The sequence below is a fragment of the Ursus americanus genome, chromosome 16 (assembly GCF_024610735.1).
Source record: "Ursus americanus isolate L20-20 chromosome 16, mUrsAme1.1.p, whole genome shotgun sequence".
In the NCBI taxonomy this organism is placed as follows: Eukaryota; Metazoa; Chordata; class Mammalia; order Carnivora; family Ursidae; genus Ursus; species Ursus americanus.
The window spans coordinates 56,851,988-56,872,357 of record NC_142142.1 but is presented as its reverse complement, the minus strand read 5'-3'; the positions used below and the strand labels follow the sequence as shown (position 1 = coordinate 56,872,357).

Genomic DNA, 20,370 nt, shown 5'->3' with positions numbered 1-20,370 from the left:
TGACTGTATCGCAGTATGCTGTTTTTCAGACTGCAGGTTGCAACCATTAGTGGATTATGAAACCAGTTTAGTAGCTCCCAACAAGCATTTTAAAGAAATCAGAAAGAACAGAATACATAAAAACACACCCATCTTTTGCAAGGGTATTATTTCATGAACTATTTGTTTAGCTGTTTTACAAAGTATATGTTTGCTGGGTCGTGGTGAAGAATGGGAATTCATACTGAGAGTTACAATAAAAAAAGATTTTTTTTTTTGAAGGCCATTAGTTGGAATGGGTAAGAATTGAGTCTTCGTGTGCAGGTTTGGTTCTCAGCTCTGCCGCGTCACCAGCTTTGTGACCGGGGGTTAGGTACCGAACCTCTCCATACCTGCTCTTTCCGAGGGTAAAGTGGGAATAATGTTAGTATCTACCTTATGAGGCTTCTGAAAAGATCAAATGAGCAACCAAAGCAAGTGTTTAAAGTAAACATTAGCTACTATTATTAACATGGTTATTAATACAGGTTCATTGTTCATTATAGAACATTTTAAGAATACATTAAAAAAGGTTTCTGAGGGGTGCCTGGGTGGCTCAGTCGGTTAAGCATCTCCTTCTGCTCAGGTCATGATTTCAGGGTCCTGGGATCGAGCCCCATGGCCAGCTCCCTGCTGTGGGGAGTCTGCTCCTCCCCCTGCTTGTGCTCTGTCAAATAAATGAAACCTAAAAAAAAAGGTTTCCCATCCCACTGAAGTAACCACTAGAAGAATCTTTCCCCTTAGAATGCCTTACTATAGAAAATTTAACGCTGCAGTCTTTAGTAGTTTGATGAGAATTCTGCATTCACCTGTGTGGTTTCAGGAGAGAAGCTTTAAAGATCAACGACCTGAACATGTCCAGAAATTTGGACATGTAAGTATAAACTTGAGATAAGCTAAACTGGGTTCACTAAAGATAGAGTTAATCCTAAGCCATTTTCTAGAATAAAGATGAAGGAAATGAGGTCAAGAACTCTGGGGGCGGCTGTTTGGTTGATTCCTAACATTGAATTCGGAGACCCTTTCAGTGTTGCCCTCGAAAGTCCTACTCAAGGGAGGCCGACCAAGTACGGAGTCCTTTTTACAGCTTCTCCCCGGGTGACCTCATCCCTTCTGTGACCCTAAACCCCATGTAGATGCCCATAAATTCTTGCATTTACCTTGTTAGCTTTCCTCTCCCCTGAGCCCTGGACTTGACAGACCCAGCTTTCTACTTTACATCTCTTCTTGAAAATTGTACAGGCCTTTTAAAGTCAACATACCTAAACAGCATTTGATTTTTTCCTCCCATTGAAACTAGTTCTTCCTTGGGTCTCTCCTGCCATCAATGAGCTTTGCTCAGCTGTTTGAGCCCGAAACCAGAGAGTGACTCTTCCTTCTCCCCCCACCCCCTACCTCCAGTGCCATCAGCAGCTTCTGTCAGCTGTACCTCCAAAATACATCTCCCTGCATTCCTGCATCCTGCAGTCGCTTCTTGGGGCTGGCCAGGCGCTGCACACGGGGAGCTGTGCGGACCTGCTTCCGCTCTTGAGCCCAGTCTTGGGGTGATTTGTCGTAACACATCAGGCATGTCCCCTGATTGCAAAGCACGAGTAACTTCCCGTGTCACTTGGGATACAAATCACATTCCTTACCCCAGCCTAAGAGGCCCCACCGCCCTTCTTCCTCTCCCAAATTTCTCACCATTCTTTCTCTCACTTTGGCCACACTTGCCTTTTCTCAAGAGCTGACCTCACCCAGGATTTTTACTTTGAGACTTCATACACACTTTATATTTGTGTCTGCCTGGAACACCCCCTCTCTCCTTTCTCTTGTACACAGGATTTTCTTCCGCCTAGGCTCATGTGATGTGTTACTTCCTCAGTGAGGCTTTGCTCAACCACCCAGTCTGAAGTAGGACTCCTCTCACTGCCCTAAGCCCTTTATTCTCCTCACAGCATCCTGTTTCTTTCATAGCATTTATCACAGTCTGTTAGTTATGTATTCCTTTGTTTACTTGTGCAGCTTCCTCCTGAAAGACTATGATGGAGGATAAAATCATTCCTGTTTTATTCCTCTCTGTATATGAAATCATGAGTATATAAATAAAAGGAGAAGCAGAATAAAAGGAATATAAATAAAGTGTATTCATAAAAGGAAAAAAATGGTAAATTTTGGAAGCAACACACTTATAAGCATGCTTATTTCCAAATTTTTTTTTCCCAACTTTTATATTGATCTAGATCTTTCAGAGGATCTGTTTTCAGAGTGTATTGTAATATTCCATCACTAGGGGGCAGCTATACCTCTCTGATCAAATTAACCTGAGACCTTGGTTTTTTTCTTGCTATATTCACCTATTTCCTTCATGTCTCTTTTGAGGGAAATTGTTCAGATTGGAAAATCCTGATAATGTTCACATAAATCTATATATATTCCTATCATGTTTACTGACTTCCTATTGTTATACTGTATTACTGGCTATGCTAGATCAAACTTTACTCTAGAAAATTAGATTTTATACTTATATATGGTTTCATATTTTTAATATATAATGATACAGTTATCTTCTGGATTTTTTTGAGGGAAAGGGATTAGGTTGAGGTGGGCAGTCTTTCTTGTTAGCATGGTATCTCTACAAAATAATCTTAAAGTAAGGTACACATGTGTACATATGTATGCAAAATGATCTTTTTCCTGTTGGCAAACACTCAAATTATGTGAAAGGAAAGGAGCAATAGTCTGTAGATACCTTTGACTGGGAATTAATATTATGGCAAAAATTTCTGAGCATTTGCGTAAGAACTTAATATTAGCTTTGTTTTTAAAAAAACCTCAATCCTGGGGTGCCTGGGTGACTCAGTTGGTTAAGTGTCCAAATCTTTTATTTTTTTTTTTAAGATTTATTTATTTATTTGGCAGAGAGTGAGCACGTGTGCACAGGCAGGGGGAGCAGCAGGCAAAGGGAGAGGTAGAAGCAGGCCTCCCGCCAAGCAGGGAGCCTGATGCAGGGCCCAGTCTCAGGACCCTGGGATCATGACCTGAGCAGAAGGCAGATGCCCAACTGACAGACTGAGCCACCCCGGTGCCCCAAGTGTCCAACTCTTGATTGCAGCCCAGGTCATGATCTCAGGGTCATGATCTCAGGCCGTGTTGGGCTTTGGCCTGGGCCTGGAGCCTGCTTAAGATTCTCTCTCTCCTTCTCCCTCTGCTCCTCCCACCCTTAGAAAACAAACAAACAAAAACCAAACTCAGTCTGGAGAAATTTTATTACCAACCTTGAGATTAGCCAATAACCGTACGTACTTATTCTTAAGGTAATTTTTAAATTATGGGAATTTGAAATTTTGTAGATTAACAGTATTAAGGGTCTTACTCTAGCAAAATCAGAAGTACTGTGAAAACCAAAAGTTTGTCAAGAATCCCATAGTTTCCAGGTGACAGGCTGTGTGAACTGTAGATTTTACATTTGTTACTGCAGCTTAAGTGATTCCATTATAACCGGCAAACAAATACCCGCCATCCTTAGTCACTGTTGTGCAGACTGCTGTTCATAGAAATCTGAACGTCGGTGTGCTTTTGTTGACTATGGTGCTTAAATTCTGGTTATAATTTAATATTTTTAAAGTCTATAACGGTTTCAGCCAAGCATTCATTAAGTGCTAATGCCAAAAAATGCATCTGAAAATCAGTTATTTTGAAATAGAAGTTACATGTGACAAAAAGCTATGAAGAAAGCCAAAAATCTGTCATGATACGTGTTACTATTAATTTAGGAGAACTCTTAATCATTAGCCAGAGTGCCGACAAAATAGAAGCAGCACTAAAGCATGCATACCTTTAAGTTCATGAAAATTGTTGTATAACCAGGCAAGGATGACAGATAAAATCCCGGCACCAGGGGCATCTCGGTGGCTCAGTCGTTAAGAGTCTGCCTATGGCTCAGGTCATGATTCCGGGGTCGAGCCCCGTGTCAGGCTCCCTGCTCAGCCGGAAGCCTGCTTCTCCCTCTCTCACTCCCTCTGCTGGTGTTCCCTCTCTTACTGTGTCTCTCTAGGTCCAATAAACAAAATCTTTAAAAAAAAAAAAAAATGCCAGCACCAGGGGCTAATACCCATGTGGCTGTCATGTGTCCCTAAGTCCGATTATTGTCTATGCTAAGTATTTTTGATTATTTGAAAGGTGGACATAGTAATGTAAAAAGTTTTATTTGAAAGGTTTGTTCACCTAAGTGTATTTTGTTATTATTATTTTTAAAGATTTTATTTTGGAGAGAGCTTTTGTTTGGGAAAGTCTTTGTCGCTCTTTCATTGCTGAAGGACAACTTTGTCAGAGTATTTTTGGTTGGAGTTTTTCCTGTCAGCATGTTGTATATGTCATCCTGGTGTCTCTAAGGTTTCTGCCGAGAAGTCCACTGATAGCCTTATGGGGATTTCCTTGTAAATTACAAGCTTTTCTCTTGCTGCTTTTAAGATTCCTTCTTTGTCTTTGGTTTTTGGCAGTTTTATTATAATGTGTCTTGAAGAAGATCTCTTCAAATTGAGTTTGTTTGGGGACCTATGAGCTTCATGAATTTGCATGTCCAAATCTCTACCAGATTTTGGAAGTTCTCAGCCATTATTTCTTTAAAACTTTTTTTGCTCTTTAAAAAATTTTTTGCTGTCTTCTCCCTCTCTTCTCCATCTGGGACTCCAGGAATTTGTGGATTATTTGTTTCGATGGTCAAAACACCAGTAGATCACATAGGCTTTCTTACTCTTTTCCATTCTTTTTTTTTTTTTTTTCCATCTGACTGGATAATTTCAAAGGTCCTATCTTCTCATTCAGATTCTTCCTTCTGCCTGTTCCACTGTGCTGTGGATGGTCTCTGTTGCATTTTCCATTTCATTCATTGTGCTCTTCAGCTCCAGAATTTCTGTTTGGTTCTCTTTTATGACTTCTACCTCTTTGTTAAACTTACCATGTTGTTCATGCATCATTTTACTGATTTCAGTCAATTGTCTTTCTGTGTTTTTTCGTAGCTTATTGAGTTTCCTTGAAACAGCTGTTTGGAATCCTTTATCAGGTAAATAGCAGATGTTCTGCGCCAGTTACTGGAAGATTATTGTGTTCTCTTGGTGGTGTCGTGTTTCCTTGATTTTTCACATTCTTCAAAGTCTTGTGTTGCTGTCTTCACATCTGCAGGGGCAGTCACCTCCTCTAGTCTTCACTGACCGGCTTCGGGAGGGAAATTTTTGTCATCTCTGCTAGGTATTCTGAGGATTTCTTGGGGCTTCAGTGGATTTACCTGCATGCTTGCTCCATCTTGTGGCACATTCTTAAGCTTATGTGCCACCTCTGGATCTTGCAGAGCCAGGTTGTGTGCTCACAACTTGCCTTTTGCTTTTCCAAGGGCAGGGCCTGGCAGGCCTGCAGATTCAGGCTGCTTTGTGCGTAAGCTCACTAGTTGTCTGCGTAAGCTCACTCTTGGTACCCTTGGGAGTGGGCATGGAGAGTCTGCCACAGGGTCAGAAGGGAGATGTGTGGGTGAACTGTATGAAGTGCTGGAGGTATCTGTGGATGGGCTGGGTGGATCTGTGGGTGAGCCATTCCCAGTGCTCATGGCAGGCCTCCCATTAGAGTACATGACATGGTGAGTAAGAGTCACGTCCCTTTGATATATTCTGAGCCCTGGCTGCAGCCACTTGCTGTGCCCCATTCGTTTGGCTCAAAGTGAGTATGCTAGATGAGGTGAGAGGGAAGTGGGCCTGTTTGGGGGCATCCTCTCAAAACAGCTCCTCCTTCTTGGGCTACAGCGGAGCTTCAGCCTCCTACTGGATCCCACAGCTCCCACAGAGGCACTTTGTGGATGGGTGCTAAGCTGTCATTGTGGAGGGTGGGATATGACCGAGGCACACCTTTGTTGTCCGTCTTGCTGTTGTCACTCCCTCACCACAGTTAATCTTAAAACATTTTCATTACTTCAAATGGAAATTCTGTACCCTTTAGCTATGACTACCCAACCTCCCATTTTCCTGACCCCTAAACAGTCACATACTTACTTTCTATATCTATATATTTGCCTATTCTGGATGTTACATGTAAATGGAATCATATTATACATTGTCTTTTGTAACTGACTTCTTCCATTCAGTATATTTTTAAGGTTCGTCCATGTTGTAGCATGTATCATTCCTTTTTTAATGCCCAAATAGTAGTCATATTCCATTTTATGGATATTCTACTTTTTGTTTACACTTTCATCCCTTGATGGATATTTGGATTGTTTCCACTTCTTAGCTATGCCAAGGTATGAAGGCAATTAATGAAGAGAGGATACTCTTTTCAATAAAAGGTATAATGTTGGAACAACTGGACATCCGTATGGACAAATAAAAAGGAATCTTGACCTAAACTTCATACCTTGTACAAAAATCAACTTAAAATTGATTTAGATCTAAATGTAAAATTTTAAAACTTTGATACCCCGAAAAAGAAAACAGGAGAAAATCTTCGGGACCTAGGGTAGGCAAAGAGTTCTTAGATATGGTGCTAGAAGCACAGTCTGAAAAAGAAAAAATACACAAATTGGAATTCATTAAAATTAAAAACTTGCACTCTGCCAATGACACGGTCAAGAGAATGAAAAGACAAGCTACAGAGTGGGAGAAAATACTTGCAGATCACATGTCCAATAAAGGACTAGTATCCCTAACATGTAAGGAACTTACAAAATGCAACACTAAAAAAAAAGCAAACAACCCAATTAAAAAGTAGGTAACAGATATGAACCGATACTTCAGCAAAGAGAATATACAGTTGACAAATAAACACATAAAAATATATTCAAAGGCAGCTGGACTTGAACTTGTACATATGTACGACTCTGGGCCATTTAGCACTTTCTCCTAGAAGTACAAGAGACAAATTAGGCCATTCTCCCAAATGACTTTGGAAAAAATGATAGAAATTGCCCCATCCTCAATTTTTGGAGAAAACACAAGCGAAAACCACAATGTGATACCACGACATCCATGCTAGAAACAAACTGCGCTACGTCCATGCAGTGGGATACTTGTCAGCAGTAAACAGGAATGAATTGTGCACGAGACCACTTGGATGAATCTCATAGGCATTATACTGAGTGAAAGAAGCCAGTCTCAAAAGGTTACATTACTGTATGTTTATACAACATTCTGAAAAGACTAAAGTATAGGGTGGAGACCTGATCATGGTTACCAGGGGATAGGGATGGGGGAGGGTGTGACCCCAAAGGAATAGCCCAAGGGAATTTTTTGGGGTGACGAAACCGTTCTGTATTGTGATTGTAGTTGTGGTTACACAAACTTATACATGTGTTAAAATTCATACAACTATATCCCAAAGGGCAAAAGTCAGGTGCTTACTAATTGGGGGACTACCTTTAACTACAAGACCAGGAACCTAATAAATTGGAAGAAATAGGAAGAAACAGCCATCATGAAATAATTTTTTATGAGATGAAAAAAGAACAAAAAGGAGGAGTAACTTTTTTCTGAAATAGCCTCTTGTTCTTCTCACAGTTTTAGACTCTTTTAAAAAAGATGTATTTTTTCCTCCTATGTACTTTTTTCAGAGACATGTCTTCACTATTTTCTAGAAGTCTTCCTGTTTTTTTAAATAGAACATATAGGTTAAATCTCAAAAAAAAAATACTTCTCAGATTGTCTTATTATCTTGGGGGTTTTGTGGGTTTGTTTCTTCTAATAAGTGTGATTCATGAGGTCTTGTGAATCTTTGCTGCAGAATTTTATTTCAAAAGCAACACTTAGAGCACAATATGACTGTTAGCGTTTGTCTGGTACAATGTAAGCCATCTTATACAGGCTGAGTTGATTTCATTTTGAGTCTAAGAGTCTCTGTTATATTTGATTTCTTCTTAGTCCAAAGAATAGGAAAAGCACACCTGTTGACAGCTTATGGCAGACAGAGTTTGGAAGGGGCCATAAAATAAGGGGTGATCATGAACGTAGTGCATTGATTTAAAGAATAAATACGGGACTAGAATGTATAATAGGAACTTAGCTCATAGGAACCAAAAGTTTAATCTTCTGTATATACTCAATGTTTGTCAAATCCTTATTAGAATCCTCTTCAGCTCTGAGTTTGGCAACTTAAGCAAGATGTGGATACAGTTGGCAAGTTTCCTGAGAGGGCAATGAAAATTATACTAGAGAATGAAAATAAAACCTTTAAGAGAAGGTTAAAAGAATTCAAGTTTCCTAGGGAAGAGAGTTGAAAGCATTTGAAGAGCTGGAACATGGTTGGTAACTCTTCATTTCATCTGACCAGGTGGTGCAAAAAGGAATGTCCTAAATTTTTCCAGAGGGATTTATTGGGCATATGAACTTTTCTCTCCATTCCAAGATGATTGAGACCATATTGTATGCAGTCTCCTCTTCCCTGAGCTTTTCTCACATTGCGCCTTTCTGGCTCGCTTTCTACCATTTGGAACACTCTTATTTGAACTCCCTTTCTAGGAGGGGGTCTCTTCTTGGCTCTCTCTACTTCCTTCCATCTTTTCACCCTCCCGCTGACGAAATCTCATGGTTTTTGCTTCTGTCTTATTCATCTCAAATCCATCCTTTCACAGCCACCAGAATAAGACATGCCACATCACTTTCCTGCTCCAAGTCCTTGAGCAGCTTCCCATAAGCTATAGCAGAGGTTCACAACCACCACCTCTCCGGGGGCTGGATCTGGGAGAGGACAGCTGGAGGGACAGGTGTCCATAACCCCCAGCCACTCGCATCTCTGTGGCAACCCACCATGAAGGATGGTTGGTTACCTAAGCATGTGAGTCACCCACCCAGTATGTCCGGAGACAAGGTGGAGAAGAATAACGGGCTCAGGGAACAAGTTCAAGCTCCCTAGGAGAACATGGGAGACTTTCTGTCCTCTGTCCACTGCTTCTGCAGCCCCCACACACCTCATCCTGCCTGGAACTGTGAGTTCTGTTTTCTTGCATCTTCTGTCCCACACGGCCTGCCGTTGTCAGCATTCAGTTTTTTTCAATAACATAACCTGAAGGGAAGTATAAGCTTTTTAAATTAAGAAAGTTGCTTGAAATATCTTGTAAGGATTGTTTGACTTACATTTTAAAGACAAAAGGGGCTGGATTTCCTGATTTTTGTCCTACAGTATTCTAGAGGGATTTGCCATTTTAGTTTTGAGTTTGTCTTGACTGGGTATTGGTGAGATGAAAATAGGAATCAAGGTAAGTATATGTTCATTGAATACCACTGAATAAGCCCATTAAGAATTGTAGTTCTTTTCTGTGGGGTCATAACATATTGGAGCCACAAGTCCTCAGAGATCATCTGCCTCAGTCATTATACAGATGAGAAGAAAAGGAGGCCCTTGAGAGAACTTCCCAGGACACAGGAGACAGTGTGGTGGGTCTTCAGGGTCACGCTACAGCAATTTTCCTTTTAGTGCAGGAATTTTTGAACTTGAGGTATATGTATGAAGCCCCCCTCCTTTTTAAGTAAAATATATCCATTTACCTTTTTGTGTGAAATGTTTCAGATTTACACAAAAATAGAAAAGTCATCTACTTGTTCAAATAACCAATTGGTGTATGTATATATTTGTGTATATATATATGTGTGTGTGTGTGTGTGTATTTATATTTTTTATTCAGTTGAGAGAGAGAGAGAGCATGTGGCGAGGAGGGGCAGAGGGAAAGAGAGACTCAAGCAGACTCCATGCAGAGCATGGAGCCCAATGAGGGGCTCAATCCCACAACCCCAAGATCCTGACCTGAGCTGAAACCAAGAGTCGGATGCCCAACCAACTAAGCCGCCCAGGCGCCCCTCTGTATATGTTTATTAGATTATATATATTTAATATATAAGTAAGGTGGCTTAGATTATGGAGTGGCAGGAACCAGTTATCGTCAACATTGGGAAACTTAGCTGGAGCCGTGACTCATCCCTAACTAGCAATATGACCTTTAGTCTATTCATTTAACTTCTTGGGTTTAATTCCTGTTGTATTTAAAAAGAAAGTTGAATTATTTAAGATTCCTTATAACTTCCAAATAATAGTATTAATACATAACAATATTAACTGATTAATAATAATAACAATAACAATAATAATACACTTGTATCAGGCTTACTACCTATATGTCATGGTTGCAAGTACATAATATATTAAGTTAACACTCACATGTAATTCTTGCAAGGACCACGTGAGGCTGGTGCAGTCGCTACTGAGGGAACGGAGGTGTGGAGGGTAAAGCAGGTCAAGGTGACGCTATTAGTGAGAAGCGGAGCTGGGACTGAAGCCTGACGATGGCTCCAACAGCCACTGTAACTCCTGTGGTCTCTGTCTACTCAATCCTGTTACTGCTTCAGATTAGATTTAGTAAAAATGAGCATTTAAGGAGGTCTCATATTTCTTCCTTGGTTTTTTTTTTTTAGGTAATAAGATGTGAATGACAAATGTTTAAATTATGAGAGAACAACTCTTGTTAAAATGATTAATTCATTCAGAGGAAAATTAAGCAGGTTACCGATAATAGTTATGTATTTTTTTGTATTGTTTAATTGACCAAAAGAGAATCTAAATCAAACTGAAGTTACTCCTAGGACTCTATAATCTTTACAGTTGTGTAAAGGCTTTAAAAATTATTTAAAAGGGACGCCTGGATGGCTCAGTTGGTGAAACGTCTGCTGTTGGCTCAGGTCATGATCTCAGGGTCCTGGGATTGAGCCCCGAGTTGGGCTCCCACTCAGTGGGGAGCCTGCGTCTCCCTCTGCCTGCCATTCCCCCTGCTTTGCGCTCTCTGACAAATAAGTAAAATCTTAAAAAAAAAAAATTATTTACAAAACAAGCCAGAATAACTTTTTCAGGTGGGATTTAACTAGGACATGATTCTGCATGATTCTGTTTTGTCAGATCCTCCTTTGGACTCCCATTTTTGAAAGACAAGCTCAGCAAGACTGGGGGATGGGATTTAGAGCTGTTACTGTGTAAGACAAACTTGAAGCAGCTAGCTGTGCTCAGCCTGCAGAGGGAAGAACAGCCTCAAAGATATGAAAAGCTATTGTTCAGAAGAAAGATTCACTAAGTAAACCGTTAAGAAAAGTCTCACAGAAACGGAATAGAAAAGTGGTTGCCAGGGGGCTGGAGAAATAGGGAGAGGTTGGTAAAAGGATCCAAACTTGCAGCTATAAATGAATAAGATCTGAGGATTTAATGCGTAACATGGTGACTATAACTGATAACTGACATTTGCTAAGAGAGTAGAACTGAAATGTTCTTACCAAAAAAAAAAAAAAAAAAAAGAAAGAAAGAAAGAAACAAAAAACACCACACACAAAAGATAAATATATGAGGGATGGGTGTATTAATGAATTAGGTGGGGGGGATCCTTTCACGTTGTGTACATATAGCAAATCACCACAATGCACACCTTAAATATCTTAGAATTCTGTCAGTTATGCCTCAACACAGCTGGGGGGAGGAAAGAAGGGCTGGACTGTATCGGATAGACTTGGATCAGCAGCTGAAGTTACAGCGTGACAGACTTCGCTTGGCAGAAGCCCAGTGCGGAACTGGCTGACTTACGCCATGTAGCTTTGTCAGGAGGTTTTCAGGCAGAAACTAGGTAACCCGTGGGACAGAGACATTGCAGAGCAGATCCAGTCATGGTTTGGTTGGACTCGATGACTTTTCAGTTCCCTTTTCACAGTGCCTGGCATATAATAGGCACTCAGAAAATAAGTGTCAAATTAATAAACAGGACAGGAGAAATAGTCTTATCTCATTATTTTAAAACCAATATAAAACCAATATAATTCTTAAAATGACTTATTTGATTCTATCTTGATTACGAGGTGAGATCGAGAGAGAGGAGTATTTAATTTGATTTAGACATAGGTTTGGTTGCTTTCTAATTCTTCTCATATACCCCAAGGTTTCATAAATTGTGTTGAGCTCTCCAGAACAAAGGTAAATAACTTATGTAGCTACTATATAGATTATTACTATGTTAGTTTAAAACTGCATACATTGTTTTTTTTAAATAAGTACTTTTTAAAAAGATTTTATTTATTAGAGAGATAGCGGGAGAGAGCACAAGCAGGGGGAGCTGCAGGCAGAGGGAGAAGCAGACTCCCCACTGAGCAAGAAGCCTGATGCGGGGCTTGATCCCGGGACCCTGGGATCACGACCTGAGCTGAAGGCAGACGCTTCACCCACTGAGCCACCCAGGAGTCCCTAAAAATGCATACATTGTTACATGTGTGCATGTCTGAGTTTATTAACTTGTAAGCTCTTTGATATTAGGATTGTGTATTTTTGTGTTTCCCTTCACAGCACCTAGCCCAGAACCTTTTTGAAACCATAGGTGAAAGTGATTTCAAATTGTGTGTGTGTGTTCGGGGTGGGGGGGGGCAGGGAAGCATGGGAGGTTGTCCCTAAATCTCATTATTATTCAGAAATAAAGTCCTAGCATTTCTGTATGCTAATGCTGATTCTAAAATCTAGAAATGATCAATTCAAACTGGATTTGACTTGTGTTTAATGTGGGGGGAGTGTGTTCAATGTGTGTTGCTTTCATAGGTGCGTGTGAGGGGACCTTGGCTTGCTCCACCTGTCACCTCATCTTTGAAGAGCACATATTTGAGAAGTTAGAAGCAGTCACTGATGAGGAGAATGACATGCTCGATCTGGCATACGGACTAACAGATAGGTAAGATTTTAGGACCACTTCAGCTATACTAATAATCCGGGAAGATAAAGTCTTTAGTAGTTTGTACCTGAGACCAGACCCGTGCATGGAATAGTGATCTCCTGGCACAGATGGATAAGAGTTACAAATTCTGAATATCAAATATGGGACATTTCTTTTTGTTGTCACTCTTCTAAAATTTTTGCCCTTATGAAACTTTCCTTTCTGCTAAAAAAAAAAAAAATCCATTGAAGGTATAGGAAGTATAAGTTCTTGATCCAAATAAATCTTCTTTAGTCTATTTTTATTCCAGGGATTGATATTTATCACAATTTAATGAGTTGGGATTCAATTTAATGCTTTTTAGGTGTTCTTGAAGGATAGATTTGATAATTGGATGAAATTATCATGGGAAGTTTTCGCTACTTGAAAGAATAGAATTTTTAAAGAAACTTAATATATAATAGTAACTATATTAAAATGAATAGTTCTCTTTTTAAGTGTACCTTAATAGTAATTTAATCAGAGCTTATTCTTGATAATAATAGGTAGAGTCCCTCTTAAAAGTAGTCAGATTTATAGTAACAAGTGAAATTGAGTGATACTTTATTTTTAAAAATTACCTCGTCTTTTGGTTGGAGTTGGAGGAGGCAGCTAGTTGAGTTACTGTTTCAAGGGGACAAGATCGTGAGTACTTAAGGTTGGCTTTGGTGTTTACCTGTAATTTGGTGACCCTCAAGAAAAGTAATTGTTTAAGAAATTAAAAATAATAGTAATAATAATAGCTTAATATACTATATATATTATATAACCATAATTTTGTTCACTCCTTAACATCAACCATCTTATATAATCCTCACAAAAATGTTTAGGTCATTAGTATTTATTTAGTGGTGAAGAATCATTTTATTCCCTTTTGTGGTTCATTTCCCCGTTGGTGGCAGTGAGGCTGATACCCCAGCAGGAGAAGCTGGGAGAACAGGGTCTCTTTAGGCTTCGGAACAAAGTGGACTGTAGCTGAATGCACCCAATGATTGTTGTGGGGAAAGAGAACAATGCTTCTCCCAGGTAGCAGTTATAAGACACTGGGGCATATCTGGAATCAAAATAATTTTGCTCAAAGCCAATAACCACGTGTAAACGATTTCTGGGGTACCACATAGTTCCAAAACAAAGAAATAGAGGCCTCGGTTTCTGTAGTTGTGAGATGAGGATGGTAATAGTGCCTGCCTCATAGGCTTGTTGCGTGACCCTCTTAGAACAGTGTCTGGTGGAGAAAGCATTCATCAAATAGTTTTCTGCATTGTAATGATAAAAGTATCAATTTACGTGCCGGACACTTACTGTTGTGCCTAGGTATTTGCCAATGATTATTTCTAACCTTCAGGGTTTGGTAGTATCGTCACCATTTCATAGGTAGGAAAACAAGGCTTAATTAGGAGATTTGCTTAAGGCTGCACAGCTAGAGAATGACAGAGCCTTGATTTGAATCAGTTATGTTGGGCCCTAAAGTCATTGACCTTGTAGTTCTCTGAATTGAAAACCAACCCTTAGGAGTAAAGTAAACACCCCCCCCAGGGTATTTCCACCTTCGAGTATATATGGCAAAGAGGGCTGGAGAACATACCGTCAGGGTTTGCACATGTCAGAATTTTGTGGAACTCAGGGTGAAATCAAGGCCGCCTTGCGGTCTGTCTCCTGGTCTGGAGGTATAGACACTTTCTCTACTGGGTGGACCTAGAGCAAGGGGGTAGAGGAAGGAGGGGAGAAAACAGCTGAAGGGCGCCACTGCCTTGCCTTCCTGGAGCCACGGTCCCTGGGTTCCCATAACACACTTCCTGTTCTCTCACTGCATTTACTGTAAGCTGTCCCTTTTCACTGACAGCCGTTTCCATCTCTGTCTCTAAATTAAAAATGCCTTGGAGACTGCAATTATCTTGTCTTTATGTGAACACCAGGAATAACCAGCAGTCTCTCTGGGACTCGCCACAGTCTAGATGAATTGTTCTAAATTGGCTCGCCACGTTTTCTGTCCTGCAGACAGAGCTAAAGGCATAATTGAATACTGTCAAGACTATTTGTAATCAACAAGTAGGAATTACTGGTACAAGGCGATTTTTTCTATCAGAAGTCAGTATTTCCCCTGGCTATACTTACTCCCTTGCTCAAAAACTTCCAAGTGGTCCCTCATTGCTCACCAATTAAAGCCTAAACCTCTTTTATGGGTGTTCAAAGCTGTCTGTGGCCTGGCGGCCATTCTAGTCCATCACCCTCCCTGCATAGTAGCCAAGCCAAGCTGAAAACCCATATTGCCTCAAATAGCCCTTGAATCCCTGTTACCTTTGCCTCAAATGCCTTTCTCCTTTATCTTTTATTAAATATTACATCCTCCCCATCCTTTAAAGCACATTCTAAACACCATCTCCCCTGGCCAGAAGTAAGTGCTTTCTTCTTTCTTCTCAGACCTTCTGGCTTTCTCTCTCTGTGGCATTGGTCACAATCTCACATGTTAATTATCTGTGAATGTGTCTCATCTCGTCTGTTTGATTGAAAGTTCATTCCTTCATACTGGTATTGGTAATGAATTCCCACAACAGTCCTGTGAGGACCCTGCTTATTCTTCATCTTTAGGATTAGGTTAGGAAGCTAATGTCTGGCAGGGTTAGGAAATGTGCCATGTGCACTGCTGGATTCCGGACCACTGGCTGGTCGGCTCTAACCCGATGCAGCTTCACTGCGTCCCTGGCACCCGGCACGTAAGCGTGTTCGGTGATGGAAGTGAGCCGCCATTCTTCGTGTACCCACTGACGTTTAGTGCTCAGTGAATGCTTGATGGATACATTAATGAAACCAAGACCTGCATGCCATATGCCGTCAAATTGTAGACAATTTGTAACACTAATACATTTGTTTTTATGCACCTCAAAGGAAAAAGCACTGCTGATTAAAATACTGGTACAGAGTTATCACTTGATACTTTGTGCATATTAACAGAACTATTTATACTTATCTAGACATAGGTTTGTACATCACTGTTAGTAAAGTAAAATATAAATAAAATAAAATTGGTAGTAATTCTGAAGAAAAAAAAGAAAATGGAATTATAGTTATTCTTCCAATGACAAATATTTGCTTTACTAATACCAAATATATGTCCTGCTATGTATGTTTCCTAACTTTCATAGTCTTTTTGGACTTATTTGAGTGGTAATTAAATTCATACATGTAGTATGAACACGCTTGCCGTAACTCAGTTGACAAGACACCCATCAAACATGGTCCCCGAGTTCGCAGCTCTGATGGGACTGCCGCCTCCCAGTGCAGCTGTGATTGTAAGGTGCCATTGATTTTGAGATGCATCTCCATTTCAGAGATGTTAAAAATGTGGCAAAAAAGAGGCATCTGATAATTGATGACTTAAGTCTATATTTCCAAATTTCTTAAAGGTTTTAAAGAGGGTAGCTTTCCTTTATCATCCATATGGTTTCAAAGACCAGGGGATTGATGAATCATTCTCTTGGTGTTGCTCAGACTCTGTTCTCTTCTTCACTGTCGTGCCTTCTGATTGTTTCATTGCTCATCAGCCCTTTCACCGAAACACAGTAGTTGTAGGAGATGCTGGAGACTGAAGACAAAAATGCTTCGGCACACCGCGCTTTGTGTTCCGTTTCACGTTTACATTTCCGTGTAGCCTCTAGTTTTGAATGGGCTGGGTGTATGCGTTTCAACGTAATGGAAATTTAAAAGGTAAGTAAATCCTGCACTGCTTTGCGTAAGAAAATGTCCTGTCAACTGCATTGCCTTGTGAATAATACATACTTAATCCTAAACCATACTTCTCCCTTTTTTATGCAGATCTCGGTTGGGCTGCCAAATCTATTTGACAAAGTCTATGGACAATATGACAGTTCGAGTACCTGATGTGGTGGCCGATGCCAGACAATCCATGGATGTGGGCAAGAACTCCTAAGCTAGAATAAATTGGAATATTTTCACAAAATTTTACCTATTTTTATAATTATTATTTCTTAATGTAATTACATGAGAACACGGGTGGAGGGGTTTATTATTATGATTAGCTTTACCACTTTAATTAACCCTACATACTACTGCATTTTGTAGTTCTGAAAGTATGCAGTCTTTATTTTGGTTAACTTATAAAAAACAAATCAATGTTAGAAATATTTAATATTATAGAACCTTACATATTTTGCCTTATGTTTGTTTAGCAACTTTAGCAAGATATTTTCACATAAATCTTATGCCTAATTACCTGTAAGTTAGGTTAAAAAAAAAGGTATTATTTTCCCTGTTAGATGTGGGTGAAGGCAGAAATCTAAAATGGCTTGTGTAGAGCCATAGAACAAATGAGAAAATATGTACCAGAACCCATATCGTCTTACTACAAGTTACGTGTTCAGACTGACACTAGGGAAATTATGAATATCTTATTTATAGCAATAATTAAATGGACAAAACTAATCGCTCAGTAAACCGCTTCATTTCACAGATTGTTATTGCCTTCTAAATAAATATTTCAGAATTTTGATCCAGTGAAATGTGTCTGGACTTCCTCACTGCTTGGTGGCTGGTGTCTGAGAGCCAGCGCCTGCGAGGGAGCTCATGCGCCAGGCGGAAGCTGCATCCTTTCAGTGACTTAGTTCTGGAAGTCGCATAGCGTCACTTCTGCCTGTTCTTTTCATTAGCAGTGAGGCACCGAGTCTGGCCCGTCATCTGAAGAGAGGGTGTCAGAGAAGTTGCAGACGTGGTTTAAAGCCACCACAGGAACCCCTACTTTGAGATTAGCTTACTGGCACATTACTGCCTGAGAAGACCGGCCTTCTAACTAACAGTGTTCTAAACGTTTCAAGAAGGACTGGATTTCACTCTTACATTGCATTTTGAAAGATTCTTGTGTCTTCTTTATTATGATGGTTCATTGGTTTTATTCTATAACTCCCAACAGTTTTCTTCCTGACAGTTGGTTAAAATCAGAGAGAATAATGGTGGGTTCCCTTTCAATGCTGTATAATTTTAGTTAACATTTCTCTGCATTTTGCCATCAAGAAAGGCAGCTTCCTTTGGCATAATAGTATATATAATTGTTGGTTACATGCTAACACTTAATATTGTATTTGGTTTTCACAAATAAAACCAACCTGTAATTACATAAGTAATTCAGAACTGCTGAATTAGTTTTTCAAGTGAACGATTCAAAGATTTTTGAAAGGCTTTTGCCTAACTTTCACTGTGAAAATATTTGTCTAATTTTTGTCTTAAAGGACAGATTTCTTATTTTCTTTATAACTATTTAAATATCATGGTGATCATGTGATTTCTGTTACAGTCATTTAGCATTTATTAGAACAATCACATTTTGCTTAAAAATTGTTTTCAAAAGGGGAACTTAGATTCATTATATGTTTTTCCATCTTTTTCTTCTTTTTTACCACTCTTTTAATGGCTTTTCCTGCTCTTAAACTCCCTGAAATTTTGTGGTAAACCACATTTTGGATCAGAATTTGTTAGATGGATTTCTTATTTATAGGATAACTTATCACTCTATAAATTAAAAAATAGTAATGTGTTGTATGTACATTTCTAAGAATAATATATGAAACTTTATTCTAAGTGTAAACTATTCAAAAGTATTCAAACATTATACACAAACTTTGTTTCCTATTAGAGAAATATTTAAGAATAGAAATATGATGTTGGTTAAGCAACAACAGGATTCTTTTCATGTGTCAACACATCACATGATATCAAGTTGTTTTTATCAGATTTTCTTTTGTTTATAAGTTTCTAGAAATTTAAAAATTAGAAAACCAGCTGGCAGGAGGAAGACATGATCACTTGCAGACACAGAGTGGTTATTTCAGAACAGAAACAGGGGGTTAAAATATCATTTAAATCTACCAGAGGCCACTGAGGAGTGAAGTGGATGGGAAAGATGTCTGTCGTGAGAGGTGTTACTTGGCAGAAACTGTCAGTAATAAATCATCAATCAGTGCCTTCATTCCTCCTTCCTTTTGACTCTCATCTGCCCATCTTACCACCTGGGTGTATTATTTGTCTTCTAATTTTTAGAGTTGGTTTGATGTTACAAAATTAAGCAGAGCCTTCGCATCTTTCTAGTTCCCTTTGTCTATTGGCCGTTGCTGAAACCATGACCCCTCAGCTTGATTCACCCAGTGGTCTTTATCCCCCATCTGCCCAAGGCCTCTGCCTCAGACTGCCCTTCAGAGCATTTCCTACACATGGCATTATGCAGCCGTCTGACGTGCAGCACTTACTACAGGAGTCCCCTGATAGACTAAGCTTTTTAAAATAAGGACTGGGTTGTGTTCAGCTTTGTAACTGCAATGCCTATCGCAGCATTTATCCCACAGTAGGCATCTAACAAATACTTGAGTTAAACAAAACTTGGTCTTATAAGGAATATGCTTCCAGCGTCTTGCGCTGTGGCAGTCTCCTGTCATGGATGAGACTGCATGAGCTCAATATAGGCCTGAATACTGAGCCTGCCTCTCAACTCCCACCTTAAAAGAAATCAAGACACATAGGTTTTCCTGAGACATCAGATAATTTCCACTGTATTAAAAATGATGGTTCAACTTGTCATCTTTTTTAAACATACCTTGAATGAAGTATTTTTGAATAAGCCAAAGTCAGGTCCTTCTGCTGGTCTTAGATCTTACAGGTAGGTAGTTCTTGAAATACAAGTGCTGAGATCCTATAGGTGGCACATGGTCTCCGTCCCCTTGCGTCATGAGACGCCGTGATGACCAATCTCCAAATGGGCGCTCCTCCATCTTGGGAGTGTCTGCCATCATGTATTTCGGAAGGCCTCAGTGGTTTCTCATCAGCGTTGGGCTTCCCATTGGTCCTAATGAGGATTCCTTAAGGCAGTGAAAAAGGGATAGGTAGTTAGTTCACAGACTGTTTTCCCAAACCAAGCAAACCAAAGACTGAGAAAAATTGAGAAACACACTCTCCTAAACAGTTTTATTTTAATGCCCTATCTTTAATAGAGTCTTACTTTGTTTCTTAACTGAACTCCAAAGACTAAGTATGCCTCAGAGAGATAGCAAGGTAAGTTCTCCTTTGCAGTGAGGGAAAAGCATGGGGTTTATTGTTTGAAGACCTGGGTACTGTTTAAAAAATTATCTAAAACTTGGAAATAAAGCAAAAAGATTACTGCAGGTCACTTTAAAGTGTACTTAGAGGATTGTCTAACTGGGCACCCAAGGATCACCTGATGTTCTAAGACAGGGGTATTAGCAAACTATGTTCTGTAGGTCAAGTCAAGCCCACCACCTGTTTTATGTCGGTAAGCCTTATTGGAATGCAGCCATGCTCATCTATTCCTTGTTGCCTATGGCTGCTTTCATTTGACAATAGCAGAGTTGAGTAGTTATGACAGAGACCAAATGGCTTATAACACCTAAAATATTTGCTATTTGGCCTTATATAGAAAAAGTTTGCTGACCCAGGCTCCAGGGAAGTAACTTTGACTTAGTACTTATTAGTGATTAGGACCCAGTCCCTCTAAAGTTAGATTTTTTAAAAAAGATTTAATTAATTAATTAATTAATTTATTTATTTATTTAATTTGAGAGAGAAAGAGAGAGAGCATGTGCGTGCAAGCTGGGGGAGGGGCAAAGGGAGAG

At 39.6% G+C, this 20,370-nt stretch overlaps 1 protein-coding gene across 1 annotated transcript in view; it reads left to right on the top strand.

The window, feature by feature from the left end:
- The window catches only part of FDX1 (ferredoxin 1), a 29,742-nt gene extending 12,496 nt beyond the window's left edge, over positions 1-17,246 (top strand). Inside the window, exons 3-4 of the mRNA XM_045797737.2 lie at positions 12,589-12,718; positions 16,553-17,246. Coding sequence (XP_045653693.1) covers positions 12,589-12,718; positions 16,553-16,667 — 245 coding nt within the window. The 3' untranslated portion in view covers positions 16,668-17,246. The remainder of the gene's footprint in view (positions 1-12,588; positions 12,719-16,552) is intronic.
- Positions 17,247-20,370: the final 3,124 nt, after the last annotated feature.